The 13,384-nt window shown below is 41.6% G+C and overlaps 1 protein-coding gene across 2 annotated transcripts in view; it reads right to left on the minus strand.

Annotated features, from left to right (window-relative positions):
- Positions 1-13,384, minus strand: part of LOC105684948 (neurotrimin-like) — an 85,505-nt gene that overhangs the window by 21,535 nt on the left and 50,586 nt on the right. For both annotated transcript variants that reach the window (XM_048657981.1, XM_048657980.1), the window contains exon 2: positions 5,629-5,726. In XM_048657981.1, coding sequence (XP_048513938.1) covers positions 5,629-5,726 — 98 coding nt within the window. The remainder of the gene's footprint in view (positions 1-5,628; positions 5,727-13,384) is intronic.

The following is a 13,384-nucleotide window of genomic DNA, read 5'->3' on the forward strand; positions in this document are numbered from 1 at the left end:
GCGATGTTTACACACCTACCCGCGTACGACAAATAATAATAATAATAATAATCGAGTGAGAAATTTTGGGCGGGTGAAATTTTAACGTTGCACAAACCGCGACGCTCGGTAGTAATTAATTTCATACGCGACGTACGTAGGTAACCGACGATGATTACAGCTTCAAAGCTGACAACGAGTCGCGTGATTTTCGTCGGTCCAGCGAATCTACGATATCGTAACGTCGTTTTGAAACGAACGATTAGAAAAAGAGATTCACAAGATCTGGTGCACTTGATGTATCGTCTACTCGACGATTTGTACGAAAATGAGGAGGAGTTGAAGGGAGGAAGGAAAAAAAATTAAAAAGTATTACAAGATGGACTAAAACCGCAAAGAAAAAGGGAAGAAAAAAATCATATTAATGATTATGAGATCCCCTTGTAAATTTCGCGCTACTAATAGCCAGCTGACTTCATTCTCTCGGGTATATAAATATTTAGGTACATAGATACCTATATGTACATACGTATTTTACATGCCTAGAGCGGAATGGGAGATCCGCCGGGGATTGAGAGGCGGATGACTTCTTGTTTGAAATTAAAGAAAATTTCCATTCAAATATACATGTACCAGCTATATGCACGTAAATATCTAGCTATGTACTCGGGGAGCAATTATTACGAAGCAACGTTAATTTCGAGGGACGATACGCTATGTGGTAGTCGAGAATTGGAGAGTTTTTTTTTTTTTTTTTTTCATCCGAACATCTCCAAAAACAGAAAGTTCGAGCTTCGTTGAAAAAAAAAAAATGAAATGATTTCAAAAACTGAATCACACTCGTCGATTGATTTCGAATTAGGGGGGGGGGGGGGGGGGGGGAGGGGGGTGAAAATTGCTGGTGTACAAAGAAAAAAAAAAAAATCTGTGTCAGGAAAAGCAAAAAAGGTGGAAAAAAAAATAAAAATAAAAATAACAGATAATCGTAAAATAATTCAGCACACCTTGTGCGCGGGTAGAGCTTGAACTTTATTCGAATACTTATATTTCCGAATCGAAAAGTTTTCCCGAAGTTTGGTAACGTTATAGGTTCATAGATATTCCGCGCATATGTACAACGTCTGAATTGAAGTAAAGGCGCATACCGTATACCCCGACCAACTAACCAACCGACCTACAACGTGATCGTATTCTGATTTATGAAGTTGAAAATTGCACGTATATATCAGATCGACTTGATACTTTTACGGAAAAATTGTCTAGTTTTTTTTTTTTTTTTCTTCTTCTCGTTTTTCTTTTTCCCCGTCGCCGCTTGGTCGCGGATGCGGGTAATACTGTGAATTTTTCCAAACTACGGTGAGCCAGACGTGGAACGAAAAAACGACTTCAATTTTGCGTTCTCTACTGATTTGAATTTTTTTTTTTTTGTTTGTTTTTTTATAAAAGATTCAAAAACGCGACGTACCAGCCTTGCGAATTTCCTGTGTCGATCTGGATAACTTTGCGACTGTGGAACGAAACGAATGAATTGAAAAAATAGAGTGGTCATGTTTTTTTTCGTTCTTTAAATAACCAAATTCTTTTCGCGCGGTGGAATATTATCTAGAGGGGGATGGAAAAAAGGAATCATTTTTCGAAAGGGAAGAACGAACGATACGACGATGCTTTATGCCGCAATTATTCCGCAACCGATTCTCTCTTACCCACTTTTCTGTCATCTTTCTTTATCTCCGTCTTTTTATTTTTCTTTCCCTTTTTTCGTCGCATCGAAGGAAATTTTCTCCGGTAGAAATCTGACCGGATATTTATTATACACCATATTCCATAGCGTAACGACGTCGTAAGATTTCTCCCTCGTCGCGATTGGAAGTTTTCAGAGTCGCGATGTTTGCCCAGCGAGATTCCCGTTTACGCCAAAAAGTCACATTCGAGTTTTTGAATTTTTATACGTCTCTCAACCATACGGATGAAAGTGGAGGGGAGGGGGGGCTCGATATACGAACACATATTTACCTTATACGTACATCCGTTACACGCGAAAGCGTATGTGCCGCTGCGGTATCATATAGTATATACACATGCGACACGAAATCGGGCCGGTTTAATTATCCGCGAAAATTTTCGACCACGATTCACAAACACGAGGGACGCCCGGTCGAATAAAACCAATGCAGATCTCGCGTGGCGGTAGCCCCGTGCAACCGCACATTTCAAAATTCACGGCATATTATCGACTGCGTTGTCGAATATGCATGCGAACCCCGTTCGATGGGCAACTACGAGATAACGCGGAGAGCCGCGAATTTGTTTGCCCCTGAAATTTCGGAAAAACGATTCCCCTCTAAAAAAACCGGACGGAATTTCGTTCGTCGATCGGATCGAAAGCACATTTTTTGAACCGGGCCGAAAATCGGTCATCCCTACCTCCTCGTTTCGTACGAGAGAAAAAAAAATAATAATTCCAAAATTTAGATTGATCTGAGGCATGAATTTCGATCTGAGTTGACTCGAAAGAGCTCGTTTTTCATCCCCGATAAATGTGATTTTTTTTTTAATTTTGTTTCTCTTTTCTCTCACCGTTTTTATACAATTAAGGCTGACCCTCGATTCATTCAGGGGGTGTGTATGATATTATGTAAAATACATAAATAAATTTGTATACATTATGTACGCGGGTATATGAATTTCGGTGGGGTGGTGTGTTTCGCGAGCGATTAAAATTTCAATACCGTTGCGTGTTGCGTGTTTTTTTTTTTTTTTTCTTTTTTCTCTGCGGTCTGCTCCTCGTATTTTCGGTCGTTGATTCGTCCCGCGCTTCTCCATTTCATAACCCGAATCGCAACAGCTTGGATTGGATCAGGAATTAGCGAAAAGTTAAATTACTTTTCAAGGAATTTTCCTTTCCTTTTTTTTTTATTTTTTATTTTATTTTTTTTTTTTGTTCAAAATTCATTTTCACGCGCGACCCGAATCGGTGCGTGAATTATAGCGCGCGGTTGAAACGTTATTACCGTGCAATTTTCATTTTCGTTATAATTTTTTTTTTTTTTTTATCTTTCGTCCCCCTCAGACCCGCGTTTATTATCACCGCCCAAAAATGCTCCCCGATATTTTTCTCGAATTAAACGACCTTGCCCCGTTAATAATTCACCCCGTACCCTCAGGATTTTCCGAGACGGTTGCATTCGTACTCGCGAAGTGTAAGACGAGAGAAGAAAAAAAGAGCTCCATAGAATTTAGAAAATAAAAAAAAGTAGAGAAATTTCTGCTAATCGCAAGCCTCCTTTTTCTCTCTTTTTTTTTTTTAATACCACGACCCACCGTGTCAATGTGCACGGTAATTAATTTGGAAAGAATATAAGTTTTTTGGGGCGAAGAGCTAGGAACGCGGTGTTGCATTCCTGCACGAAAGTCACCCCCTCGCCGCCCCCCTTCAAGGAGTATATATGTGCGCAAAATTCGTGTACCTATGTAAACAGGTGACTCCAATATATCTCCTCGAATGGATTATCTTGGGGTATCTGCGGCCATAACAGTTGCGGCCAAGAAATACCGAATTCAAATTCTTTCGCACACCCCACCCGCTCAACCCCCGCGCGTATACATCTCGACGAAAATATTTATCTCCCACCGTGACTATTTTTTTTTTTTCATTTTTTTCTCGACAAAAAGGGACTTTGTCAATTTTTTTTAAAAGATTTTTTTTCCTTTTTTTTTTCCAACGTTCGAGCGATCGGCGATTCGAGAGGGAGGGGGGGGTGGGGGGGCGGTTCGTATCGCGAGGTGGGAAAATCGGGTATTTTACATTGATTCGAGGCAGGTGTCATATCCGAAGGGGTTTTCCGCACGAGCTCAAGCAGCGGTGACAACGACCCATAACTTTCGACACAAGTGCCCCAGGGTTACGTTTCAGGGACGAGACCTTTCATCCCTATTTCCTTCGCCGTTCCTCCGTCTCCCCCTGGATTGCCACTCCTCCGGTTTTCTACCCTCTGGAGTGGCACGCGGGCTGCGTGACGACGCGACGATTTTCCTTTCTTATATATTCTCTCGTCTCTCGTCGCGACTCTCTCTTTTTCTGACTCTGAAGTCGACGCGTCGCATTCGTCCGAAATTCCGCGACTACGTTACACCAGCCGCCCCGGCTTAACCGGCGCACTTAAGCTAAGCTACGGTGGATGTCAACCTCGAACGCGAGCCCCTTCGTATCGCCCCAGGAGTTCCGGAACCCGTAGCTACCCCGCCGCGGGGGAATACGTCATTTATTTCCAACTTCAACTAGCTCTTACGTCGGCTACGCGTGAATCGGCACTTGCTTCGCGTCGATTGACAAGTGCCCACCCTCGAAAGAAAAGCAGCTCGCCGATGAAACGTCGACTTTATGGTTCACGGTGATTGAACGGAAATTATTTATTCGTTTATTTATTTTACACTTTCTTCGGTTTTTCTTTTCTTCTCTTTCTTCTGCGTCCGCACTTTGAGACACTGCAAATTTTTTTTTTCCCCAAAATGAAAAGGAACCGACTTCTGTTTTCGCGAATTTTGCTCGATTCTTTTTTCTACCCCGCCTCGTATCTCACCTGGTGATTATCGTTATTTCTTGAGGGTAGAAAAAAAAAAAAAAAAAATAATTATCTTCATTTTTATTTGTTTTATTTTTCAAACTCCGACGCCACCTCTCCCTTTAATCCCCCTATCGCTCTCCTCTCTCCCCCCCCCCCCCCCCCTTTGCCCCGTCACAGTAAACTCTCCTCGAGGGCTATAACATTTTTCAATTCCACGGAGATATAATAATGTAATAAAATATGTTTACGCGCGATTTCACCCTCCTTTTGAACCTTCAGACTTCACGTCGTAAGCTTCCTTCTTGCCTCCCACTCCCCCGCCCGCCGCTACCGACGCCTTCTGCATCTTATACCAGCCCCGAGCCTCCTTGGACCCTCGAAAAAAAAAAAAAAAAAGAAAAAAAGGAAAAGAAGGAAGAGAAACGTAAAGTAAAAAAAATAGCTTCCTCAGCCCCCACAGCTCGTTTTTGAGCTAATTTCGCTCTTCTTTCCCTTTCTGGAAAATTGTTAAGCTCGGTAAGATGGAACGAAACTAGCCTCGGGTAAAATTCATCACCTGTTTGTACACCTGGTCCGCGTAGTAATAATGACGGTAATGATTGTGGATTCGGAAAATATTTAGATAATCTTTGGAAAAATATCTATTTCGAAACTCTTGGAGCGGTATTCGTCCGAAATTGGAATAATAAGAAGAGAAATACGTAGCTACCCCGTATAATACGAGTACGATATAAAAGCTCGAGATAAGCCGAGCTCGCGGAATCGGAATTGGATAAGAAAGAACGAAATATGCGAGACAGAAAAAAAAAAAAAAAACAATTTCAAAGAATTTCGAAAGAAATAAAATTAGGCAGACATATACGTATACGATATGGGAAACTGGTAATAGGAATTGTAAAAACCGTGACCGAAATCGATGGTAGTTTTTCGAATCTTTGCTGTATCTCCAGGTTTCTTATTTTAATTTTTTCGTTTCCATTTCATTTTATTTATTTTTTTCGTCATTGAAGCGAAGAGTTTGAGCGGTGAAATGGGGTAGCTTCGGTGGAATCAAGGAGGAGGACTACGTAAGCAGACAGCTTACCTTGTAGGTGGAAAGGTTTTCGACGACGCAATCCAGCACCGCTTCCCGTCCCACGGAGACCGTCACGTTTGATATTGGCACGTCGAAGGTTGGTCCCTCTGAAACACACCGCGTCATACGCCTTCTAAGTAATCTCCTAGCTCCCGCTTTTGCTGCTGCTGCTGCTTCTGCTTCTGCTTCTGCTTCTGCTTCTGCTTCTGCTTTCCGTTACCGTTACCGCTGTACCGTTGCCTCGGCAAACTTTAACCATCCCTCTCTCTCTCTCCCTCTCTCTCTCTCTCCATACATTTCAAATGTGCATATTACGGACGTGTAGGTACATTACCCGACCATGTACCTTGTACATACATATATGCACATACCGAGTCCCCTGGAGTTCGCGATGCTAAGATGTACGAAATAAAATTCGGACCTTTTTCGAGGAAACACGTCAGAAAGAACTCTATGCGGATGGCGGCCTGTAATAAAGTCCTGACTAACGAAAATGAAATTCGATTTTTTTCCAAATTTTGGTCAAAAAGTTATCCGGAAGGATCCCGTTCGTACAGGACCTTTTCGACGCGTTTTTTTAATTTTTATTACCCGCAGTTTTTCATAGTTTCTTTTTTTTTTTTTGTTTTTTTGTTTTTTGTTCCTCTCTTCGTTTTCCGGTTAAATTGATCGGCCGGAATTTTCATAAAATCACATCGACGGGCCGAAGGAAGCGAAGGTCGAGAGCGGGGAAGAAAATCACCGAGGATTACGGTACAGCGGATTTATATCCCGGATCAATCGTGGCGGTGTAGATTACCTAGCGTAATAGCAATCGATCTGTGAGAGCTATTTTTCTTCTCTAAAAATTATCCTACTTTTTCTCGTCGCCTTTTTACCTTTGTTCGGCTCTTTTTTTGCCCCCTTCACTCCACTCGCACCTGAGAGTGTCGAGTAGAAGAGTCAAGTGGTATAAGTCGGCTGACGGTGGAAGCAGCAGAAGCAGCAGAAGCAGCGGCGGCGGTACTTCGAAACCTCCGAAGAGTAAGGGGGGGAGGGGGCGCACGGGGACCGGTGTGCGCTTCAGATAAGCGCTGATCCCAATTACATGTTCGTTGAATGGGCCCCGAGCCGAGCGGATCATGGATTATTGACCCTCCCCCGTCCTCTCCCTCTGCATCCCCGACTCTCGTCCTCCCCCCTCCCTCTTTCTCTTCCCGACCTTTTCTACCTTCACCACTTTCTTTATCTGTTCGTTTTTTCTTTTCTTTTTCTTTTTTTCTTTTTTGCTCTTATTTCGATATTACGATTCTTTTTCATATATTTTCCACTCTCTCGATCGCCACTCAATTGAGATTATATAAAGTACCTATAATCGCAAACGTCGCGCTATCGTCGAGCCCATTATTAAATACCGTGTATTTCCGCGAGTATTACCGTCGGTGGTACGGTAGTTGAACCGTTGAGAATTCGATGAACGTTATTTCTTTCGTTTTTGTCACGAAATTTGTCGAAGCCCTTTTTTTTTCTTTCCCTTCCCGAAGATCTCGTCGCGTGTCGATGTAATCCCTGTTAACGAAATATTTCAACGATTTGCACCGTCTCCGCAGATAAAATGGTTGGACAAAAAAACCATGTCTTATTTTCCGTGAAATTTCGATCCACACGAAATGAATTGATATTTTCATTTTTGCGTGCAATGAAAATCCAAGGGAAGAAACAAAAAAAAAAAAAGGAAAGAAAAAAAATTGGAAACTAAGAACTCGAAATCCGATTTACATCGTTCTTGAACATTTAATTGTATCATACGATACACGCGATACATATAATGTAAACGGGTGTATCCGGTCGCGTATAGACGGGATATATCATCGGATAACGTCACTTAATTTTCGGCTGTGGGGGGAACACCGAGCTAGCGTGGGTGGCTAAATATATTATATACCGATAGGCGAGAGTATGCGGGTAGGCGAGAATGCACGATGACGCCGCATACGGTGTACACGCGGAATACACGCTATACAACGGGAGGCGAAATTCGCGCAGGTGCAAATTTGCGATAACGCGTTGCAACGTTTATATTACACGGCGTGTACGTACCGACCCTTACAAGCGTGTATTGGGGTACGGTACGTACAACATTCGCGCGATTTCGTTTGTTGGCTAAAACTTAACACCGCACACGAGGAGAACAAGGGGGGGGGGGGGGAGGGGGGAGCCGCCGCTGCTGCTACGTCAGACGCAAATAATACCATACGTATGTACCTTTTATCCCGCAAAATGGATACACGTATCCTCTCCACCGCTCTGCCTATTGTATTAATGCATAGGTGTACGTACGTACGTGAGTACATACGCCGCACTTAACACCCGGCTACCAAACCCACCCGTGTAACGAGCACGGGGCATACCGCAGCTGCTACTTCTCCCGTTACTTTCTGCATCCGTTAAAACTCCTAATTATTTGCCGGCTGCGACGAAAATTCCTGTAAAAGCGAAGAAACGAGAAGAAAAAAAAAAAAAACAACAAGGAGAAGAAAGTCTCCGTGTTTCGTCGAGAAAATTTGGGATGCCGGGATTTTTTTTTTAGATGATTTTTGCGATTGATCGACGGACGATCATGTCAATGACAATTTTTGACGAATTCGGATGATGATAAAAGTTCGTGGTGATACGTGTGTGCGCGTGCGACGTCGAGGAAGGGGGGATGGTTGGGTGGGTGGGGTAGGGCGACGGAATGATTAAACCGCTAGGAAGCGGGCGGTATAAGTGCCATCAAATGGTAATTTGGCTCTAAGTGCGGAATATAACGCGTTCAAAATCCCACAACCCTTACCAAACCCCGAATATCGCCGCCCCCCATTATTCTTCGTTAATATCTAAGTGATTTCATTCCTACGGGATTATCGGCACAAAAGCGTTTAGTAATTAAGGTGGTTATGCCAGATGCAATCCTATAACCGACGATTCCCCGAAGCTTACGTAACGAACGTTAGAAATTATGGGGAATATAAGCGCGAATTTTACTTTATAAACCGTAGAAATTTTTCCGAAAATTTCATTATACTCCGCTAATTTAATTACCCCCCACACTTCGATCGTCAAAAGCTCATAGGTAGTTTTACGGGACGTTTAACTCTCGTCGTCGAATCATTATCATCGGCAATATCAAATATTCTCTCATTTTTTACCAAACGTTTGTCGAATCCCTGATTCAAATTATTTTCCTCTCTCTTTTCACTCGTTTTTTTTTTTTTTTCTTTTAGCAAGAATGAGATGTTTATAAAATTTGCCAAATTGCTTTGATTTTTTTGTTTTTCTTGCGTTTTACACCAGACATTACATAAGGTGAGCTCGTCACTATATAATCGGGCTATCGAATAATCGTGAAAAAGTAGAGAAGGGGGTAAAAAATGATGATGTATAGAAATGGGAAAGTAATAAAGAAAAGATGCAGATGCAGGGAGCCAGAAAAAAACTTTCCCGTTGCGAAACGAGAGAAAAAATTTCAATCTCATTCGAAATGGTAACTGATTTTCCCTTTTTCCTTTTTTTTTTTTTTTTTCTTATCAAAAAACGTACGACATAATCCCCGTTGGATTCTTTGTTTTTCGTTCGTTCGTTCGTTCGTTGTTCATGTTCGGCGATAAAACGATAAAACGTGCGGCAAAAAAATTATTATGTGATACAATGCGTACACGTGTACATTCACTGACGGACAAATGTTCAAAAGCTCTGCACCCTTGTGCATGGATGGGTGGGTGATATACGTGTGTGCGTGCGTATACGTACGAACGTGCACACCTGTACGTAGAAATGTAGAGTGTTACGTCGGTGATGCGGGAAAATAAATGACACCGTTCAGCTGTAAATCGTCGGATTACATACAGTATAAATGTCAAAACGTCCGCAAACAAAACCTGGGTTAAAGTTCACCCCGTGCACCGGTTGAAACGAAAAAAATAAAAGAAATAAAAAAATAAAAAGAAGGAAAGAAGGAGAGAAAAGTTGAGTAGAAAAAAATTTTTATATCTATATATTTCATGTGTATTCATATATGCATACGGCTACTGTGCGGAAAAATGATGGCGAAAGGTGGTGGTGGTGGTGGTGGTGGTGGTTTACCTGTACAGTGAAACGCGCGCAAGCTCTCCAAAGTAGGTGGTATCATGTAACGCGTGTACCTAGCTCTATGTATTACATATGCACACGGCACGGCTTGCGGTATCGCTTCTTTCCCGCGTTTCTTTCCATTTCTCCATTTTTCCTTTTTTCTTTTTCTTTTCTTTTTTTTTTTCTTCGGTTTGTGGAGAAAAATGTTTTTGAAATTTTTGTACAACTCACGTATTTTTGATACTCGCAGTCCTAGGTGTACACGTATGCGAATAACGTAGATTACGGTGTGGGTGGTATAGTCGAGCTCGAAAGACGGACGTACTTTGTACATATATGTACGCACGCGGTGTGATTGCCGTTGGAGCAAAGCCAAGATCAAACGAGACGTCTGCTAAGATCGCACTTTGCCGACCCCTCCTCCCCGTACACACGTATATATATATCAACGACGCAATTAATGAACGACCACCCCTCATTTTTTACTCTCCCGCCTCTCAGCCGCCCGCCCTCGACCTTTTCTCGTTTCGGGATGATGAATTTCATTTCTGTAATTTTAAACATCGCTAAATTTTAGCGAGATCGGAAAACCTGAAATTATCATCACGAGAACCCGAATTGAGGTGCACGGATTTTAATGGCGGGGGGTGGGGGGAGGGGGGAGGTACGTGCGCCCGGCGTATTAATATATTCGCATTTCGTTGGAGAGCTTTGAAGATTACCACTCGTCTTCGAAACGCGGAGGACCACCTCTCATTGTTAGTCAATGTCAGTCGGTGTTGTAACGGACTTAACGAAGTTCAAACTTGACGGCTGACGACGAGCTTTACGCCGCCGCGCCACGACGAGTATACCCTGTGTACACGTTGTGTGTGTAATACATATATATATGTATATGTATGTATATCCGTATATTTGTAATTATCATTTAAATGGGAGAGGTGTATATATGTGTCCGGGGGTGGGTACGTACGTCGTGGGACGTATTCGCGCGGTACGTCCTTCGCGACCGTCTTAAGCTTTCGCGAAGCCGATGCAAGGGCTCGCAGAAGTGGAGGATTTTCGCCCGTAATAACAATAACAATGACTCATTTGCATGTCAAACCTTAAGGTTAACCCTTCCGAACCCCCCCCCCCCCCCCCTTACGCCCCGCGGCACTCGGCCCTTCGATCCTTCGAGGCTCCCGCTTCCGCGCGCTCTGCGTATTTCTCTTTATCGCAGCCTCCCGTCTGCGCCCCCGAAAATTTTCATCTTCGATCCTAACCGCTCCGACGTCGTATGCGAAGCACGACCTCGTCGTATTTTTGCACGGAAAAAAAAACAACCGCGCGAGTCTCAATTGAACAAGATTTTTCCCAATTTTTTTCGTCGTTCGTCAACAATTAGGCGATTGATTCGATACGGTTGGTCTTTTATTTTTTGTCGATTTTTTTTGGTTGATCTTGATTTCTGTTTTATTTCACGAAAGAAATTCGACGCGACTTTTTTGTGGGCGAGCTTGTGAAGAATCGGATCGTTTTTTTCGATTCGTTAATTAATCTTGTTCCAGTGTGTAATCGAAGGAGTCAATTAACGGCGAAGCGAAAGAAATAAAAAAAATGAGAGCGAATGAATAATCGGATAACATGTTCGACTGAAAATCTGTTCTCGTCGACGTTTAATTGATACTCTTCGTGTTTTAATGAATTTTGAAAAATTGAAATTGAATAATTACGAGGGAAAAAGGGGTTTTTATTTTTAACCGATGAATTGATTTCACGTTCCGGTGAAGAATTAAAATAGGGAAAGGGTTGGGAAAAAGTGGGATAAATAAATTTGAATGAGGACGTGTTTATATTATATAACAACGCCCTTTTCAGATTATCATATTCATGAGAACAAAAAAAAAAGTGAATTTTATTCCCTGTCCTTTTTATCTCCACGTTATTCGTTAGATAATTTTCTGTCTTTCTTTCTCCTTTTTTTTTTTTTTTCTTTCTTTTATCTCCAACCATATACGTAGGTATACCTTGATGAAAAATGAATTTCATGTACGCGTATTCTGACCATATTTTTAACGAGCACGAAACCCGCGCCCCTAATTCTCACTCTTCTTTACTCGTTTCCTCTCGTTTCAAAAAATATTTTCTTCCTTTTCATCTTTATTTATTTATTTATTTATGTTTTTTTCCTTTTTCCACGAGGTAATAGAGAAAGGAGTTTCGAGTTCTGTAATTTAGAAGTGCGGAAAAAAGTGAAGAGAAAGATGAAAATTAAATCATAAATTAACCAAAATAAGCGAAATTTTTGCACGACAAAAATTGAGATATTTCGATTGGTTTCGGTCGTAGCTCGGATTTGTAATGATCGTATGGCCGATACGCTTCGTCGATTCATATTTTTTTTCAATAATTATGATGGGAAATCAATTAACGCGCTCTTAATTAAACTTCACATAATTTTGTTTCGCTTTGAAAAGAAAAAAAAAAAAAACCAGAAAAAACCAGAGATCGCATTTTTTTTGCTCTTTCCATTTTCGCAGCGTGTTCCATTCATCACCTTAATACACGTTCCTGTATCCATCAAACCTGCACCCGGGTGGTGCACCTGCGCCACCAGTAATTCTGCAGGCCCATATTGCATTCGATATAAAAATTTCCAGCCTTGCAGCCTTGCAGCAGCAGCAGCCAGCCAGCCAGCCAGCCAGCCATTGCATCGTGAAAAGCAATCAATCGCGCGGGTACCTTTCAATCAAAAAGCTCACGGAAATAAAAACAAAAAACTAATCTGATGCGGTAAATTTTATAAACCATAACGATAAAAAATATGTCTGCCGGACAAAGGTGGAAAAAAATTGAATGAAAAAACGTAGGGGAAAAAAAAAAAAAAATTATTATCTCGAATAACCGTGGATGTTACGTACGGTACGAGTATATGTGCAGATGAATTTTTCTCATCGATCTCGCACACCTTTGCATACAATATTCCCTTCGATTCCTTCTCTCCTTACGTTATATTTGTTCAATTTTTTAAACGTTCTTTCCAATTCTTTATTTTTTTGCTAGCTTTCTTAATTTTTTTTTTAATCGTCGATTTGGATTGATACTCGCAGACCTGTTACTTTTCCTCATCTCATCGAAATGAAAAATAGAAGACCAAAAAAAGAAAGGGAATGAGAAAGAAATTAACATTCGATTATTCCCAAGTTATACAGCGACGTATGTGCAGTTTTATGCGAACGTATAATACTGCAAAGTGGACCCACATACATAGATGCATGTATGTGCAAATATATATGTATATATATATATATATATATTTATTTATACGGGTAGTTTCGTGCAAGTTGCACGGCGGGGGGGGTGAAATATTGATCCCTGGCTTCCCTTTCAACCGTATAAACGCGCTCATATATATATATTATATAACTCATATCTACTTTGTACACATATGTATACGTGTAGAGACGTATGTGCGCCACGTATGTGGTAGATAATATAGTACAGAGGGACGAACACCTGTACGTGGGCTGGACCGGACCATGGGACTATATCAATTACTTGCGGCGGGGTCCTGCAGGACCTCGGGGATAGGCACATATGTCACCTAGCACATACCTACTCCCTGAGAACACTATGTACACACGTACATAAATATACGGAATATTACATAGCCCGGTGCTTTATGTACGCA

Source organism: Athalia rosae, chromosome 7, assembly GCF_917208135.1.
Source record: "Athalia rosae chromosome 7, iyAthRosa1.1, whole genome shotgun sequence".
Classification (NCBI taxonomy): domain Eukaryota; kingdom Metazoa; phylum Arthropoda; class Insecta; order Hymenoptera; family Athaliidae; genus Athalia; species Athalia rosae.